Consider the following 16860-nt stretch of genomic DNA (forward strand, 5'->3'; position numbering starts at 1 on the left):
GAGGAGCTGCCTTAGAACTTAAGTTCTCAAAGCAGAGGGAGGCTATAAGAAGAGATTTTTAAGGCTGCCGTTTCCTCTGTTCATAAGCAAAAGAAATGGCAGGTAACAGTAGAAGTGGTGGTTAAGTTGAAGTCTCAACGACCTAAAAGAAAAAAAAAAACCTTCCAAAATAAACTTTGAAAAATCGAAGTTTGACTGCATGAGACCTCCATGACGATTTAGCTGATTGATAACAGTACACTGTTCGCTGTGAAGCCAAACCGTCATGGAGGAGTAACCAGAGTGGAAAAACTGTTTCCTGTGTCCTCACCTGCAACATTGTGCAACAATGACCATCTAAACAAGGCTGGTGCATTTTGCACTGGACTCACTAAACTGAAATGGAAGTTTTTTTTAGGGGGAAAAAAGGATAAAAATAGCAGCTTTCCTAATGTTCAGCAAGTGGTGGGTTGCTTTGTGTTTGTGTTGGCATGTGGAACTTCTCCATTGATAGAGGAAAGAAGGGAATTCCCGCAGAGGTGCAAGGCGACACAAGGTTTTGCTATGGCCTTTGTTCCCTGACCTAAGAATCATCAAAAATCAGTGGACAGGTTTTGAAAATGTAGTGCCTGAAAGAAGGTCTTAGAATCTCTATTCTCTATGCAGAACTATAGTCCTGAAACTGCGGCCTTCGGTACCCCATAAACCCATTAAATCACCTCTTTCTCCCTGCATGGCATAGGGTTAACTGTAACTGTAAACAACAATAAATAATGGAAATTTAAAAAAAAAGTTTCACTATTCTTTTGGAAGTAAAGTCTGCAAAGTGAGTACTTGCCTAACTGTTGACAACAACAGAGATTCTTGGGTTTTTAGGTTTACCACAGAACCAGACACCAGCAGAAATGGGGGAAAAAACCCCAGAACATACTCTCTAGTATTCTTTTTCATTCCTTTTTTTATACTGTCACTGTCAGGTGGATACATGGAAAACAGCTGAAGTGGTCAGGGGTGTTGAATTTCTCTCGCAATGTTTTCTCACAGTTTGTTACCAGAGGGGAAAGGGAGGAAGCTGATAAAGGTTAACAGAAGATTGATTTCACTCTCCCTCTGACACCACATGTATTTGGACAATGATCTGCCATTTGACAATAACAGCACACTGAAACGGTAGAAGAGTGAGTGTTTTTTTTCTTTTGTCATAAAGCTGCCGGCCTGAGTTTCTTGAAGCAACCTGTAAGGTAATTATTTAAGAGACGCGTAAAATGAACCTGCGTCACTCTGGCATGACTGCGTTTAGCATTTTCCCTACATTTCCAATATATCTGAGGTCTGTTCGAGTCTCAGTGGTTGCATTTACTGTATTACATAAAGCATAATTTTGACAAAAGTAAAGAAAAAGAAAAAAAATATTGCTTGTTGGGTCTTTTAATAATTTTTCCCCTTTTCCCGGCATCTGTGCCGGCTTCCGAAACTCAACAAGGCTAATCATTGACAGAATTTTAAAGAACGTGGCCTGCATTAGCAGCACTCCACACTGTCTCCCATCACTTTTGGTTAAAAGTTCAGCGTCAGCAAATTAAGTTAGCCAGCAAATCCTCATGTGATAATGGCGTCCTCCTCATAATGTGGCCTTTTTCATTGGGATTCTGCGGGAAAATCCCGACTTCTCCTGACAGACAGTGGTAGGTGAGTTCTATTTTTCTCTTCTGTCTTAAAAAAAAAAGAAAATTGACCAAACGCACACTTGGGAGATTATATTTTTCTTTTCTTTTAAGCACCAAAAAAAAAAAAAAGAAGTTTGGAACGTCACAGCAGCGAAGACTGTTCAGTGTGGATTGTTAAGAGGAGTCAATGTTTAACAAAACTGGTCACATTTGATTATACATCTCTGCAGAAAAAAAAGTCTCGGAGATAAAACGTAATCTAGGACATAGGCTATGGAAATAACTGTGCTGGCAGAATCAGCTCTGGAGTGGCTTTAATTGTGTACCTTTCTATCACAACACGAGGAGCTGTAAAACATTAAAGTAATTCGGAGTGGACAACACTGTAGAATACGATGGTCGTAAAACAATGTGTGCAATAAAATCACTGTGTAACTCGTTTAGTAGCCTAGTCTGCCACTGAGCACTCTTACAGCAGTTGCATCTGTAATGTACAAACCAGCATTACCATAACTTGCATGAAAATAATATGTAAATGTGAGTAAAAAACGGTTAAGATTGTTATCATCCCAGCCTCCCCCCGTGTCTGAAACCTCTGTCCACTCTCTGGGACAGAGCTTCTGTTACCTGCACTCAGGGGCTGAGGAGACATGTCCCAAAGGGGGGACTCGGCTTACAAGCCTGAGTCTCATTACTGGGTGGTATCTTTTTTTTTTTCTCCCGTGGCGGCTCATGACCCGGGAAACAACATATTTAAAGTTGCTCAAGCCACCTGAAGCCACGTTCAAATTTGAAGCTACACTGTGATTCTGACGGCGCTCTTTCATGCACTTTCTTTCACTTTGCAGAAATTTCGCTCACATGTTTGTAATATAGACCGCTGCCAGGCTGCGGTTTTGAAACTGTGATCGTTGTGAGCGAGAAGAAAACAGCCATTGATCAGAGAGAAAGATGCCTGAGGAGAAAGTTTTTTGTGGGGTGGGGGGATTAAAGAAGAAGTTGTTGTGCTCCTTTTATATAAGAAGCGGCTGTGTGTCTATAGTGGCTCCACTGGCAGAAACTCATTTTACTGCACTGGAATGGCGCTGTCACTCCATTTAATAGGAAGTAGTTAGCCTCCAACATGTCGCCGTGGAATAACTGGGTGTGCGTTACCTTGGCAACCGCTGCTCTGTTCCGTCTCTGGTCTGCTCGATGAACAATCTCGCCGGGAGTCTTCTCTGGACTTCTCTGGTAATGTGCCGAGGAGGAGGTTGTTGCTCACGCTTAAACAAGGTCAAGGAATATAGCATAACAATGAGGCATGGGTGAGCTGGAGGGCTGTCCTAATCATTCTTATGATAGGAGAAACAAACACTTGCTGCCAGTGTGGTTTTTGTACTGTCATGATTCTACATCTCACAATTTCAACTCCTCGTTGACAGAACCTTCTTTGCATGCGTTTTGCAAGGTAAGCACCAATATATTCTTTGTTGGACTTATTTTTAGAGGAAATTTACTCATGTCTGACTGCAGTCTTGACATTTAACAAGCAGTAGAGCTTTCCTTTGCTTTGCATGGTCCAGGCCTTGGAAAGGGGCAACTGTGGTCATTGTGATTTATATCATGAGTTTTTTTGTAACAGTGATAACAGACAACATTGTCTTTGTTGGGATTTTCTTGATCTGTTTCACTTATTGAGAAGGTTCTATTTGAAGGGAACAACCACAAAGAGAGACACGAAAGGAAATTACTTTTGCACGCAGGCCTTTGACCCTCAGCTAGATCGGTAGATAGGTCTGGTTTGTGAAGGAGTGTCCTCCTTTTTTGTCAAGCTGACAGGAAACTATGAATTTCGCAATTCATACGACTTCATACTTCCTACTACAAATGTGATGTCGGGCCTCCTTTTGATGGAAAACTTACCTTATTCAGGGCTTATATTGACAGTACAATTTACATAACATTTATTCATCTAGTTGCCTTGCAAAATGTAAGTAGTTTTCAGCATGACTCTTGGAGTCCCAGTGTTGCTCTGTCCTTCAGTCCCATCTGACATGCTGTGTGCAGAGATTATAGTTGACATTTTTTAGAGATTTGGAGAATCCTAATGAGTCTGTTTGATCATCTGACTTGTTCTCTTTTTTAGTGACAAGTGACTGATGTTTGTCACACCCGACTTTACAGTGCTGCTTTGGTTTATGACTAAAGAGCTGCAAAGCGAAAGATCTTTTCCTCAGCCGCATCTGCACTTTATAACCATTTTGAAATGTCAGCACTGGCCATCATTCACCACAGATAAGCAGAAAGGGTTAGGTTTGGCCTGGCTGTGGCTACCATCATGACTGTTGCTGATAGGAATCATTCAAGCTTATTAAAGTAGGACGAAGTCTACCTTTTTGCTAATCAAAGATATATATAGCATGTTTTTAGTGTAAATGAGAGTTTGTCTTTTCCTCTGTAAATTCGGGCCATCACAAAAGGAGGAGAAATGTCAGTTATTCTACAGAAGAGGTTTGATGATCATATATACCTGCACTTGCAATCTGCTAAAACTGGTCCGCATATCAGATTATAATTCAGTAATTCAATGTTGAAAGTTAAAACAATATATTGGATTTTTTTTGGGTCATTCCATGTCAACTCAGCAAATCATTTCACTTTTTGTCATGATTTATTTGTTTATTTTTAAACAAAAATCATGTAACATTTTCAAAGTTTGCAAAACCTTCTGAAAAATCCCCAAACATTAGTATAACTGCTTGCATGTAAATTTCATACGATTGATATTTTTCAGTTTCAGTGATTGTGCTTGATTAAACATGTGAGGCAGGACACACAGCTGAGGTTTTACTGGCAGCGAAAGGTGGTAGTGGGCTTTTGCCTTTTTTGGAAAGCAGCTGACTTGACTGCAATGATGACATAAGAAAGTAACATGGAGAGGAAGGGTATAACTCCCCAAAGTTAATCATTTCTCAGTGTTATCCCAGTTGTGTCTCTGTGATGTTTGGGCTGTTGTCCCTCTTCTTGCTCTGGATACACAGCCCGTGTACGCAGGTAAGAATACCTTTGGGGATTCTTTTTTACTCTGTGACATTTCTCATTTGCACACATCCACAGCTGATCTAGCTCAAATCAGTTTCTCTAACGTTTATCATGGCTGTAACAGTGGACTTGTGTCACTTGTTGTCTGTAATGCAGAGAAAATGACTAAAAGATCATTTGAAATGCTAGTTGTGTTGAGTAGTCATATATATCAGTGAATGCATTGTAAATGCTAATTTGTTAATTTTACAAATGGGATATATTGACTTTCACAAATAATAGAAGGAGATGCAAATATAAAAAAACACATGGATGTGTTGCTATATTTTCTTTGAATAAAACGTTCCTGCCAATATTGACAGCTGATTTGCTGCAGTTATGTAATATTTCTCATCGTATAAATTTAGGACCGGCAGTAGTTTGGGTCTGTTGTATCTTATTTTTTTTTTGCTTTGATGGTGTATGTGATGCAGTTCACTACACTGAGACAACCGCACAATTTCATCATTGTGCTTGAGCTCTTGTATCAGTGGACCTATTAATGTTGATTCCCACTTTTGTTAGAATGCAAGTCTCAAATTCTGCGCTGGAGGGAGCGCTCTGATCAAAATTTCCTTTGAGCCTTCAAAAGGCTTGAAAAGAATGAGAAATCTATATGCAGACAGCTTAGTTGCATTGCAGCAGTGGTTTAACAAGTTTGGATGGATAGTCCCAAGCTTACATGGGCATGAGAATTTGAAACTTAGAAAACTGATTTCCAGTGAGAGTTCATGAGGAGACAAGCGGCTCTTCCAAGTGACATCTAGTTAATGATATGATGATATGGATGAGAAGTATTCTAAAATCAATACTTATGACTGCTGGTAACCACTGGTTTCTGCTTCATGTTAAACAAACAGTCAAACACTGACGCAGTCTATGCAGTCTCCACAGAACATTTCCTTCACTGCAGGAAGGTATTGCAGCAAAAGTCACTCACAGGCAACGCTCTCTCAGGCTGATCATGCATCTAGTCTCATTCCAGATGAAATCATTGTGTTGCAGTGTGTGGGATTCTTATGGTATACACACATTATTTTACATCTGACAATAATTCTGCCGGTGCACAGGGAGTTTTCCACTGTGCACTATGATGTGTGCGACTGGCAGCTGATGTAGTAATTTGAGGGTGTTTTTTTTTTTTTACAGTCATATATCAATTTTACACTCTGACTGTGAATGTGGTCATGTTGTGCATCTCCCTAAGAAGTCCCTCCATAGCTGGGGTTTATATGTGTGCTCATCATGACTCAGAGTCCTGCTGGTTTTCATTTGCATTCCATCAGGTGCTCGTTTGATTTCCAGAAGATGACTAAATTCTATGTTAGTCAGTGAATCCTATACAGAGCATGTGCTATACTAATTTCAGGCACAACTTCCTGATTACATTTTTTCCACAAAATAGATTTTTGAGAGACTAATTTGGACAGACCAAAGCCCAGCAACAACTGTGTGGTTGTAACCCCTCTTTAACACGTTAACACTTCTCAGCTGGAAGTTTGTCCACTGTGCAATATTTGCGTGTTGCTGCTTTTATAACCACTAGGTGGCAGACTCAATCTTTGGTTGTCCATCATTGTGTGATCCTACACTGTGGTGCAGGACAAAACCAGGCCACCGTTCTTAGCTGTTGTAGGAAAGTTAGGTAAAAATGCAGTGCTTCAGATTATAGCCTGGGTTAGATTTTACCTCATGATAGAGGATAGAGGTCTTTTTCCAAACCAATTCAACTTTATAGTCTTCATGTGGAATAACCCTGAACTTATGCTCAAGTTCCTGATCTATAATCCTGTATGTTTTCATACCAGCCTCGCTGATGCTCGTCAGCATGTAGAGGCACTAGTCATTTCCTTTTCACAAGATGTTTCTATGAGAAATTCTACTTCCCCATCCTTGTTGTGAAATTATTCTTTTGTCTCTGCTAGAATTTCATGCAAACTTGCGTAATGTTTTAATCTTCTCATTTAAGGTGCCAAAACATGGAGAAGCTGAAGGACAGCCAGGATAACCACAAAATGAGCAAGTCAGAGAAGAGCTCAGAAAAGGTCTGTGTGATAAAGTCGGATTCTTTTAGGCCTTGAATGTGTTCCTCTAACAAGTGCCAATTGATATGAAATTATTTCTTTTGGGAGGAATCAAATTTGACCAGTCTGATAAATGCACTGTTCTGACAGCACTATATAAAGGTCATGGCTGTCATGTCATACATTAACTCCCTTCGGTGACTTGTGCATACATGATATAGGCTGTGTAAACTTGTATACTACACTTTAGCTTGTATGCACATGACCTTTGCTATTTGGACCGAGCACAAAATCTGTTTAAAGTCCTGCTTCTGCTTTGTAAGGATTTGACCCGCTGCTGAAACGTGAACACTTATCCGTGTTAAAACTAAGATCACATCAAAATTGGATTTATCAAAATACTAAAAACCTCGACTGATTGTGTAATGAAAAAATCATAACAAATGTCTGAAAGATAATCAAGTGATTGAGCAAAACTAATGTAACACAAAAGTGGAGATACTTTCTTATTTTTTTTCTTTTTAGTGAAATAAGTAATAAGATTTATTTATGTTGTGTACACAGTCTCACATCTAAGAGACGTGTTCACAATTCTGTTTATGACTAACTGTAAATGTTCATTTATGATTTGCCAAAAAAATCTCTCTTCATGCTCGTCCCTCACCAGTAGTTACAGACACTGACATCACAGCTTTGATCTAGTCGCTTCTCCTGCTCCACTATGAGGCTCCACCTTGTCAATAAACCGCTCCAAAGTACAATCCGCAGTGTTGCTTTATAGCCATGCCAAGTTTAACAAATCTGATTTGAAATATTTCCAGGCTGCTTTGTCAATTTTTTTGCTGAAAAACTGTTATCAGGGGGGCAGAATATCCTCATAGCTGTACACCTACATTCATTCCTTTACACACTTTGTCTGAAGTGTGATGCAGAAATTTCACTGATGAAGGAGTTGATGTTGACGTGTTTTTAAAACTCACAAAATCTCCATGTCCTTAATGAAATACCTTAAACATTTATTACTGTCTTTTAACATTTACATTTACTTTTCTTTTTTATTTCTTTAATGTTCTGTGAAAAATAGAAATTCTCTTTGCTTGTATTATTTAGTTGAAAAGGTTCAGGGATGGGTTTCTTAAAGTGTGTGTTAACACATTTATCCTCTTTTTTTACATTACTACTGCTACTGGGGTGTCACATTATACTGGTATTGACAATATTGTGCTTTTAAAAGAATAGGATATGTTGATAACAGAATATTGTGATTTGATCTAAGCTTTTTTTTCCACCCTAAGTTTTAGATTGATATTGAGATCATTATCATTAATTCTTTTGGCCACAGTAAATGCGCAGATGCCACAACAGCCTTATTGTTTGACTGAAATGTTACTCCATCACAGCTTTTAAAATCTGAATCTAGGTATTTATAGAAAAATATTTTTTCTCTCTCCATGCTGTCTCTCAAAAGTGACTGTTAAGAAACTCCACCCTTCCCCCAAGACCCTCAGGTCATATGGTGGGAGGACAAAAGATTCATGTGGAAATGACTGAACAGAAACTGCTGCTGGTCATGTGTAGGAACAATCGTTTTTCTTCAGTAGTTGCAATGCTGAACCTGAAAGTGACACTGTCAAGTACCATCCCAGCACGTGCTGCATTTAACTGTGAACAACTGGGCCCTGACCAGCAAATGCAGAAATAAGCTATGCACCTTTTGAGATTGGTACTGGTGAATAGCTCAACAAAATTGAAACTTTTGGGATAATATAACTTCCCTGTGCATGCTGGTGTTTTTCTGATTTGCTTAAAAATATTTTTTTAGGATGACACGTAAAATACAACTTGGAACTAATATGCAAAGGAAGAACATGCTCCTCCATTTGTGCAGAACATTTGCTAATAAAAAAGGTGGATTTCATTGGGTCTAAGCTCTGCTGGAGCACACGTTCCAAGGCGTTCTTTCACCTCTCAGTAACTGCATTATCTCTATGTTAAATTTCTAAGCTGAGTCCCAGAGGAATCGAAAAGTCTGCAAAAAGAACTTCACAAAGATGGAGAAGAATACACCAAGCTGACCGAAAAATCAGTGGAAACACAGTCATAGCAGAAATCAGGAGGTAGAGAATGAGTAATTTCATCAGTAATAGCTGTCTTCTCAAAGGAACACAATGGGCAGTGTGCTGCTTGCACAGTCGTGCTCTGAATATTATAAGTGCATGTTCTTCAGACTTTCCACAGAGGTTGTTCATGGAATTTCAAGTTTCTGTACAATACATTCAGTTTCAATGAGAATTGCATATTTTCAACCTCTATAGATGGCACCACGGGAGAGGGGAGGGGAAAAATCTAATTATTAGGTGTCCATTTCTTTGCTCAGATGTGACCATTTTTTATGGTGGTGGTGGTGGTGGTAGTGGTGGTGGGGGGGGGCTCATATGTGTTTGGTGAGAACCTGATTATTACATTGAATGTACTGTCCTGAAGTCAGGCGTACAAAACATGATAAGCAGATAATATTTGTAGTGGGCAGCATGAGTGCCTGTTGATATATCAACTGGCTGACTAGATAACTCCTGCTTTGCAGAAGCTTGGAGGAAGAGGAATATTCTGGCACGATAAAGTACGCTTCCCAAAATCATAGAGGAGCTTATAAAGAAGGAATATCACCTGCCTTGAATGAAAATGGCTGAATGTCTCGCACCCCTGGTTTCTTCCAGGCTGATCACAGCAGAGCCTTCCATCAAAAGTAAGAGGTGGAAAAATAAACGATTTTAATTATATTAATGAAAGACTAATGCTGCTGGGTCTGTCCTTTAACAACTGTAAATGTGAGCTGTTTTTAATTTGATATAAAAGCAAAAACTTCACAGTCTGAATACTGAAGCAATTACTGAAAGGTGATGCAAATTTTGATTAATTTGACATTTAAATTATATTCTACCGGGGTGTATTCACTTGTGTTTGTATCGTGTTGTGATTTGGATGTGCCAGTCTTACTCTTAGTCTGTTTGGCATAACACATTCTTTGCTAAATATGAGACTCTACCCTTAACTGCCTGCATTTCAGTTAACATAAACGTATATTCTCTAGAATGCGCCATCACAGTGGCAGCAAGTTGCAGCTGCTTTGATAATTTTTTTTTCTTTTTTTCATCGAGGAGAGATTTTTCTGTGCCGCTTTAGAGGCTTAGAAAGCATGCCAATGGAATAGTTGTTTACAAATGGGGGCAGCCAATTGAGCTTTCAGATGGTGCAATCCTTGACATGTCACTGAAGTAGAAGATCTGTACCAGGGAAATTGACCTGTTAGCTGTGTTGACATCAGTATTAGCTATCCACAGAGTTCACCTGTGTTGTCCTGGAAACGGTGTATCTCACCCAGGGCCTCTGATGCTGTCTGTGACATCAGCAGCTCAGTCACCACCCTTTTTTTCTATACAACATCCCAGTTTCTGGAGCTTGTAACCCCTTCTCCACACCCACTGTTAAGTGGCAAGCTGTTAACATATGAACTTTAAGGTAAAGAAAATCTATGGAGATGCTTTGAGGCTAGACTGGAATGTACTCTGCGAACGGCATGTAGGCATGCCATCAATGCCATGAGTTTGTGACAGACTACATTAACTTCAGTGTGGAGAATATAATCCCCACAAGGACAGTGAAGTGCTTTCCCAATAACAAACCCTGGATCACCAGTGACCTGAAGAAGCTGTTGAACATGAATAAAAAAGCCTGCAGGGAGTTACTGAAGACTGTTCAAAACACCTGAAAAATATTTAGATCGGAAGGAGGTGTACAGATGAAAGCTACAGCAGAACAATATAAAATATATGTAGGTCAGGGATAAAAAAGATCAGACATTGATGTTAAATAGGATCAGACTGGTGGAATCCTCGACAGACCTGAACATGTTTTTCTATCTGTTCAGCTCAGAGCACTCAGCATCCTCCTCATCTGCCTCCAGCAACACAGACCTCACACCCTACCTGCACCCACATCCTCCCTGTCACACCTGTAGTGTCACCCCACACCTCAGTCACAGATCTTACCTCAACCTCACTAACATCTCCCCAACACTTCAGGACACACTGCGACCTCTGCTGCCTCCCCCTCCAGCCTGTCTGTCTCCAGCAGTCAGGTGAAGAGGCAGCTGGAGAGACTGAACCAGAACATGGCTGCGGATACAGATGGTGTCTGTCCCTGGATCCTGAAAATCTACACCGAACAACTATGTACTATTCTTCTCCACCTCTTCAACCGTAGCCTGAGTCAGGAGAAAGTTGCAGTTTCTAGTTCAGCTCAGTAAACACCTATCAGGACCCACTAGTTTTCTTATCATCGTGTAGTTGGTGTTGAAAATGCCATAATCTTTTTCGATTTTTGATTTAAAGTACATGTTCTATATTCTTTCCATTTTTTCTTATTGTAATAATGCATAAAACACACAATAGAATGGTGATTGTTTTCAGACTTCACTGCCACTGTAAAAGTGGATGTTCTAATCACAACACATTCATGTAAAACTTAGTAAAACTCATAATACTTATGAATACACATCTGCATCTTCACCATCTTCAAATGTCAATCTTGCACACTGGAGACATGATGTAATTGTGTCAGAAAATCTGCTAATAACCCACTTTATTAAAGGGGAAGGGGAAAAGGAGGGGAAAAATAGTCGAATGGTGCTGTGGCATTTCCTTTTGTACCCCTGGGGAAAGACTTTCTGGTTTTAACCCCCTTAAATGGTTTGGCTGTCTGAGTAGCAAAAGTTCCCTTTCTGTTCTGTCTCTCTGCTTTTGATTCTAAGATTATTTTTTACCTGCACTTATCATTTTACACACCTGCATAATCTATGTCAGGGGCTTGGAAATGTCATCCCGATACTGACTGTAACACTGACAAACAAAACGTGGGCAATAACATAATCTACATTCTTTTATAGAAAAAAACAGTACATTGATTTTAAAGTTAGTTACATAAAAGATCTAAGAAAGTTTACCATATGGGTTTCCTACAAAATAGCAGACCTTCATACTGTCCAGCCTCCGCTGACAGCCATTTCTACACTTTAAACATACGGGGTCATGAGCAGGCCGTCAGGGATTTTCCTCTTCAACATCACAGAGTACAGCTTAATCTCTGCTTTGTAAACTGTCCTCGAACATTTTTAGCACCTTCAATCATTTTTACTTGGTTGTAAAAAAACAAAAACTGGTCAGTTAACTGAAAAAGACATGTCGAAGACTCATTAAAAACAAAACATAATACATTAGCTAAAAAGGTAACACAACCTAATGTATTCTGTGTGCAATTTAAATATAATGAGCAACCTCATACAGGTCCTGTATGTTTTACATGTGTTCCTATATGCACGAGTTCACATACTGATGTACAAGTATACAGAGAGCAGTATGAGTTTATGCATATACCTAATGCGTGCATATATCTGCTTGTATGTTTTATTTATTGAATTATGTATGCATTTATGTTTGTATGTTTATGGACCATAAATAGTCAAATAGGACGATGCTTTTAATACATGAAAAGATCAGATCATGCCTTTCACATTTCCAATTCTTGTCTTGGCTGCACTTAACTGTGTCAAGGAGATCTTGCTTGCAGCATGATCCACTTGGTGCTGTGCTGTTAGTATTTAATGTTAAAGCAATGATCTTCTCAAGGATAAAGTTAAGTCAGTAACCCAGTTTCCTGGCCTAAATACCTTGACTTATATAAAACCTTTACCTTGGTTTAGTTTGACCTTGACACTGATGCAAGTGCCACCGAGGAGGCCTGTGTTTGTACGGCCGGCATGGATCTGTGTATCTCATCTCTTATGTCTTATCTCTCATTAGCAACCACTGACAGCCTGCCTGTTCAGCGCAGCTTTCTTTGGGTCCCTGGGTTCATCTTTCCTTTATGGCTACAACCTCTCTGTGGTCAATGCACCTGCTAAGGTGAGTCAAACTGTTAAGCTGGCTTGTAAGCCCTGTAGTGGGAAACCACCATTGATTTCTCTAATTTTCTCATTGTGGTAACACTTCCAGAAATCAATAAATGTTCATTTAAATGGGGATTCAGTGTCAGATTCAGATTCTGATTAAACTGCAACTGAATGGTGATTTGTTTAGTGCTGAAAGAAGTAAGTGCATTTCATCATTGTAGATGCTTTTAAAGAGTAAGTCCTTCAGCCAAATACAGGGCGTACTTGTGTACTTGATTAGCCCATGATTAGTGAATACCATTGTGTGTGTGCATGAATAGAGGGAGCTATTCTGCTGAGCTAATGGAGTTTGTCAGACCTGTGATAGAGTTTTCAGATGAAAAAACAAATGTGGAGGTCTTTAGCTCCCTATCAGACTCCTTAAGTTATTTCTGATGGAATTTTTTTTCCACTGATACAAAGAAGTAACTACCTACAGCATCTTTAACGCACCTGTTGTGTTGTTGAAATATTAGTTCTTATTCTATGATTCGATGTCTCAGTACTCAGTAGTAGACTCAGTAATCGTAACGCTTAGTTGTTTTTGTTGCTTTTGCTACAGTGCTCCAGTGGAGGTATAGGAAGTAACAATAAGCAATATTAAGAATATAAAAACACATTGAAAACAATACAGTTGTACAACTATAAAGTAATTATGGATATGGAATTGAATAATTAAGACTAATAAAGAATAATAAAGACTAATAAACTAATAAAGAATAGAGTAAACTATAGAGAAAAGAATAAACTAATAAAGAATAATAAAGACTGAAAGTAAAGACCAAAACTACTTATTTAAAATCAAGACTGTCAGCAGGTGGAGTTTTTATAGCTCGATTGCTACATGCAGAAATTATTTCCTGTGGTGATTAGTGGTGCATTGAAATGAATGTCTTGCTGAACACGCTCTGGTGACTGACCAGCTTGTCATGGAGTGTGTGTGAAATATTGTCCAGTATTGTACTTAACTTGAACATCTTCCTCTCTGACACCACCACCAGTCTAGTACAATGTTGCTGGCCTTTGCAGATTAGCTTCTTGAACCTGCTGGCGTCTGCTACCCCCGCATACAACAGCTTTGGAGGATAACACTGGCCACCACAGCCTCATAAAACATCCTGACCACCGGCCAGTAGATGTTGAAAATAAAAGGAGGCTCTGGCTTTTCCTGTAGATGGCAGTGGTGCTCTTGGTCCAGTCCAGTTTTTTGTCAATGTGCGCACCGAGATTTTTGTAATCATCAACCATCTCCACTTTGAGCCCCTGGATGGAAACAGAGGTCAGAGGTGTCCTACTCCCCCTGAAGTCCACAACTAGTTCCTTAGACTATGTCACAATAAGCTGCAGATGGTTCTGTTCACACACGTGACAGAGTTGTCCACCACAGCCCTGTATTTAACCTCATCACCCTTTCTGATACAAAATTAACACATTTACACTGACGGCTGGCTTGAACACATCCTCCCACACAACTATGTGCAGGGTCTTCAGTCACAACTTTAAAAACAATGACAGGTCAAATGAATAATGCAAATGATGTCTTTACAGTGCAATCTTCTGCTGGGAAACATTTTTCTGGAATTCATGTGGATTTAGCTTTGACATTTACAAACACCTAAATGTTCCTGCAAACTAAACACACCTCTAATTGCAACTGCCAGATATCACAGGGCACCCTGAGAGGTCTCTTGTGCATGTTCCAACTGGTCAGAACTGTTTCAGCTGCATGACGATAGCCTACACAATTTCAGGCAGGTGGTTTTAATATTGTGGCTGATTTGTGTATTTGGCATAGCTCAGCTCAGCCCAGACTAGACATTTTCATAGTCTATACATGCTCTGTGGAAAAATTGCAAATTTCAACAGCATCTAAGTGGTGCCACTTTTGCATAAGAAACGGCATTTTCAGAGGTTAGACTTTCCAATCTGGCCTTGTGTTTCTTCTGAGTTAATTAGATGCCTCACAGGTCACTGAATTAGTATTCAAAGAGTACAGCCCACAGCTCTGCAGATGCCCACACAAATATACAAGGAATATTGTATAAAATACAAAAGGGATCTTAGCATTTACTGAAAAGCTAAAGTAATTAAAAACTTAAAAAAGAAGCAAAAAAGTCCATCCATCCATCCATTATCTGCCGCTTTTCTGGGGTCGGGTCGCGGGGGCAGCAGCTTGAGCAGAGAAGCCCAGACGTCCCTGTCCCCGGCCACTTCCTCCAGCTCTTCCGGGGGGACCCCGAGGTGTTCCCAGGCCAGCCAATAGACATAGTCTCTCCAACATGTCCTGGGTCTTCCCCGGCGTCTCCTCCCAGTGGGACGTGCCTGGAACACCTCACCAGGGAGGCATCCTAACCAGATGCCCGAGCAAAAAGTCTATGAAGGCTGCAACTGTTAGTGAACAGAAAAAAAAACTTTGCCCTTGTTTTTTAATCTTCAAATGACACTAAGATACTTTATTTTCTCACATGGACGTAGCATTTCTAGTTCATTAGTGTAACAAAACCTGTACCATTACATCACTGGAGGCTCCATTCCTCAATGTCTCTTTATTCGGTGGCCAGGGTGATTTCTGCTCAGCCACACAGCCAGTGTGTTTGCTGTAAACCGGCATGACCCTCTGAAATGCAAGCTGAGTGTAAAAGCTTAGCAGTAAACTGCTGTTGATGGTGTCAGTTGGAAAATGTATTTTAGCCATCTTTAAAAAAAAAAAGAAAAAAAAACTCATTTCCAGTTTGTGTTTATACTTCCTTGTCATATGCTGCCTCCCAACGGGGAACTGAGGCAGTTGTATTGCTCTCTTCAGAGCCACGAGATCCCTTTGATGAAAACTGTAATTTTCCCTCAAAGAGCCAAGGAGCTGTTGGTCCACAGCTATTTTGACTTTTGTGTTTTAAGGGAATGGTTGGCAACACACTCTTTATACACACAAAAACACACATGAGAGAACAGATAAAGGCAAAAGGAAACCTGCAGCTCATGCTGCTTTTGTCAGTGGGGTATGATGGCATTGAAGAGAGTCTAGATGGATATAACTGCTTCAGTTGCTTGTGGGAAAGTGCTGTCTGATGTCAGGACAAATCACTGAGAGCATTCTGAATACATTAAAGCATACATAATAACTTCTGAAGAATTCAAATAATTTTTTTAGTTTTGCAGCTGATCTTGTCCACAGCAACACCTTCTGTTACTTTCTCTGCTGGTATAAATGTCTGCCAATTTCTAGGGTATGTGATATACCAACAGCTAAGTATCTAACGCCACCCCCACTTCAAACGAGCTGGACAGTCCCTTTGAATTCACAGCAACTGTTCAGCTACGGATGCAGCTAATTCTCCAGTTTATGAGTATGCTGAGCGATCGTTCGTTGTTTATTCTCCTTCATAGCTTCTGCCCACCAGGAACATAAGCTAATCATTAATGTAGGCACTGGCTTCTGTGTGCCACTCTAGGGGTCTAGCACTGCTTCCGCTGTCTTTTTACAAAATTCATGAAAAATAAATAAACCAGCATCTCCCCTCTTTTAATGTATGTTTTTTTTCCTGCTATGCCAAAATCTAAAGATCACAAAGGAGCTTCCTGTCTGTTCTCAGCTATAAATTAATGACAGAAAAAAGACAGTGACACAGTTTATTACAATGAAAAGATCATAAAAAGAGCAACGCTTCACAGACGCTACTCATGCTCCTTTTACAAAGGATTTAATCAGCCTCTTTAGTAACAGTTCACTGAAACCACAATAGTCTCTACATATGGCATGTCAAATCTCAGCATGTGTTAACCAAAACCGAGTTTTCCCCATGCACAGCAGGTCCATTCCCAGCAGTGAGCCATTTTAAAATGTGAGCAAAGGAATATTATATGAGGTGTCAAAAATGTATTCCCAGTGAGACCCAACAAACATTGTATTAGGCACTAGATATATCATTTGTTGCCATTATCTTGGCCACAGCGAGATCTCTTCTAAACTTTATTTTGCTTACTCACATTGCTTCATGCAGTAAAAGTAACATTGTAAGAAGACTAGAGAGGAAAGAAAGGCAAAAAGAGTCCACACACTTATTTATACTACTTATACATTGTACACAATATACAGAGGGCAGTTTATTTCAGTGGTATGCCACAGCCATGAGACCTTGTTTTA

The 16860-nt window shown here is 39.8% G+C and overlaps 1 protein-coding gene across 5 annotated transcripts in view; it reads left to right on the forward strand.

Annotated features, from left to right (window-relative positions):
• Positions 1-1098: 1098 nt before the first annotated feature.
• slc2a9l2 (solute carrier family 2 member 9, like 2) overlaps positions 1099-16860 on the forward strand; it is a 95414-nt gene continuing 79652 nt past the window's right edge. The window contains exons 1-3 of one of the 5 annotated variants that reach the window (XM_072382650.1): positions 1099-1220; positions 6679-6754; positions 12592-12693. In XM_072382650.1, the coding sequence (XP_072238751.1) occupies positions 6689-6754; positions 12592-12693 (168 nt within the window). In that variant the 5' untranslated portion in view covers positions 1099-1220; positions 6679-6688. Of the gene's footprint in view, positions 1221-1424; positions 1669-4612; positions 4683-6678; positions 6755-12591; positions 12694-16860 lie in introns of those variants that run through there. The other 4 variants (XM_072382653.1, XM_072382649.1, XM_072382651.1 and 1 more) reach the window with 4 other exon arrangements.

The sequence above is a fragment of the Leuresthes tenuis genome, unplaced genomic scaffold (assembly GCF_036924035.1).
Source record: "Leuresthes tenuis unplaced genomic scaffold, fLeuTen1.0.hap1 SCAF_3, whole genome shotgun sequence".
NCBI classification, from domain to species: domain Eukaryota; kingdom Metazoa; phylum Chordata; class Actinopteri; order Atheriniformes; family Atherinopsidae; genus Leuresthes; species Leuresthes tenuis.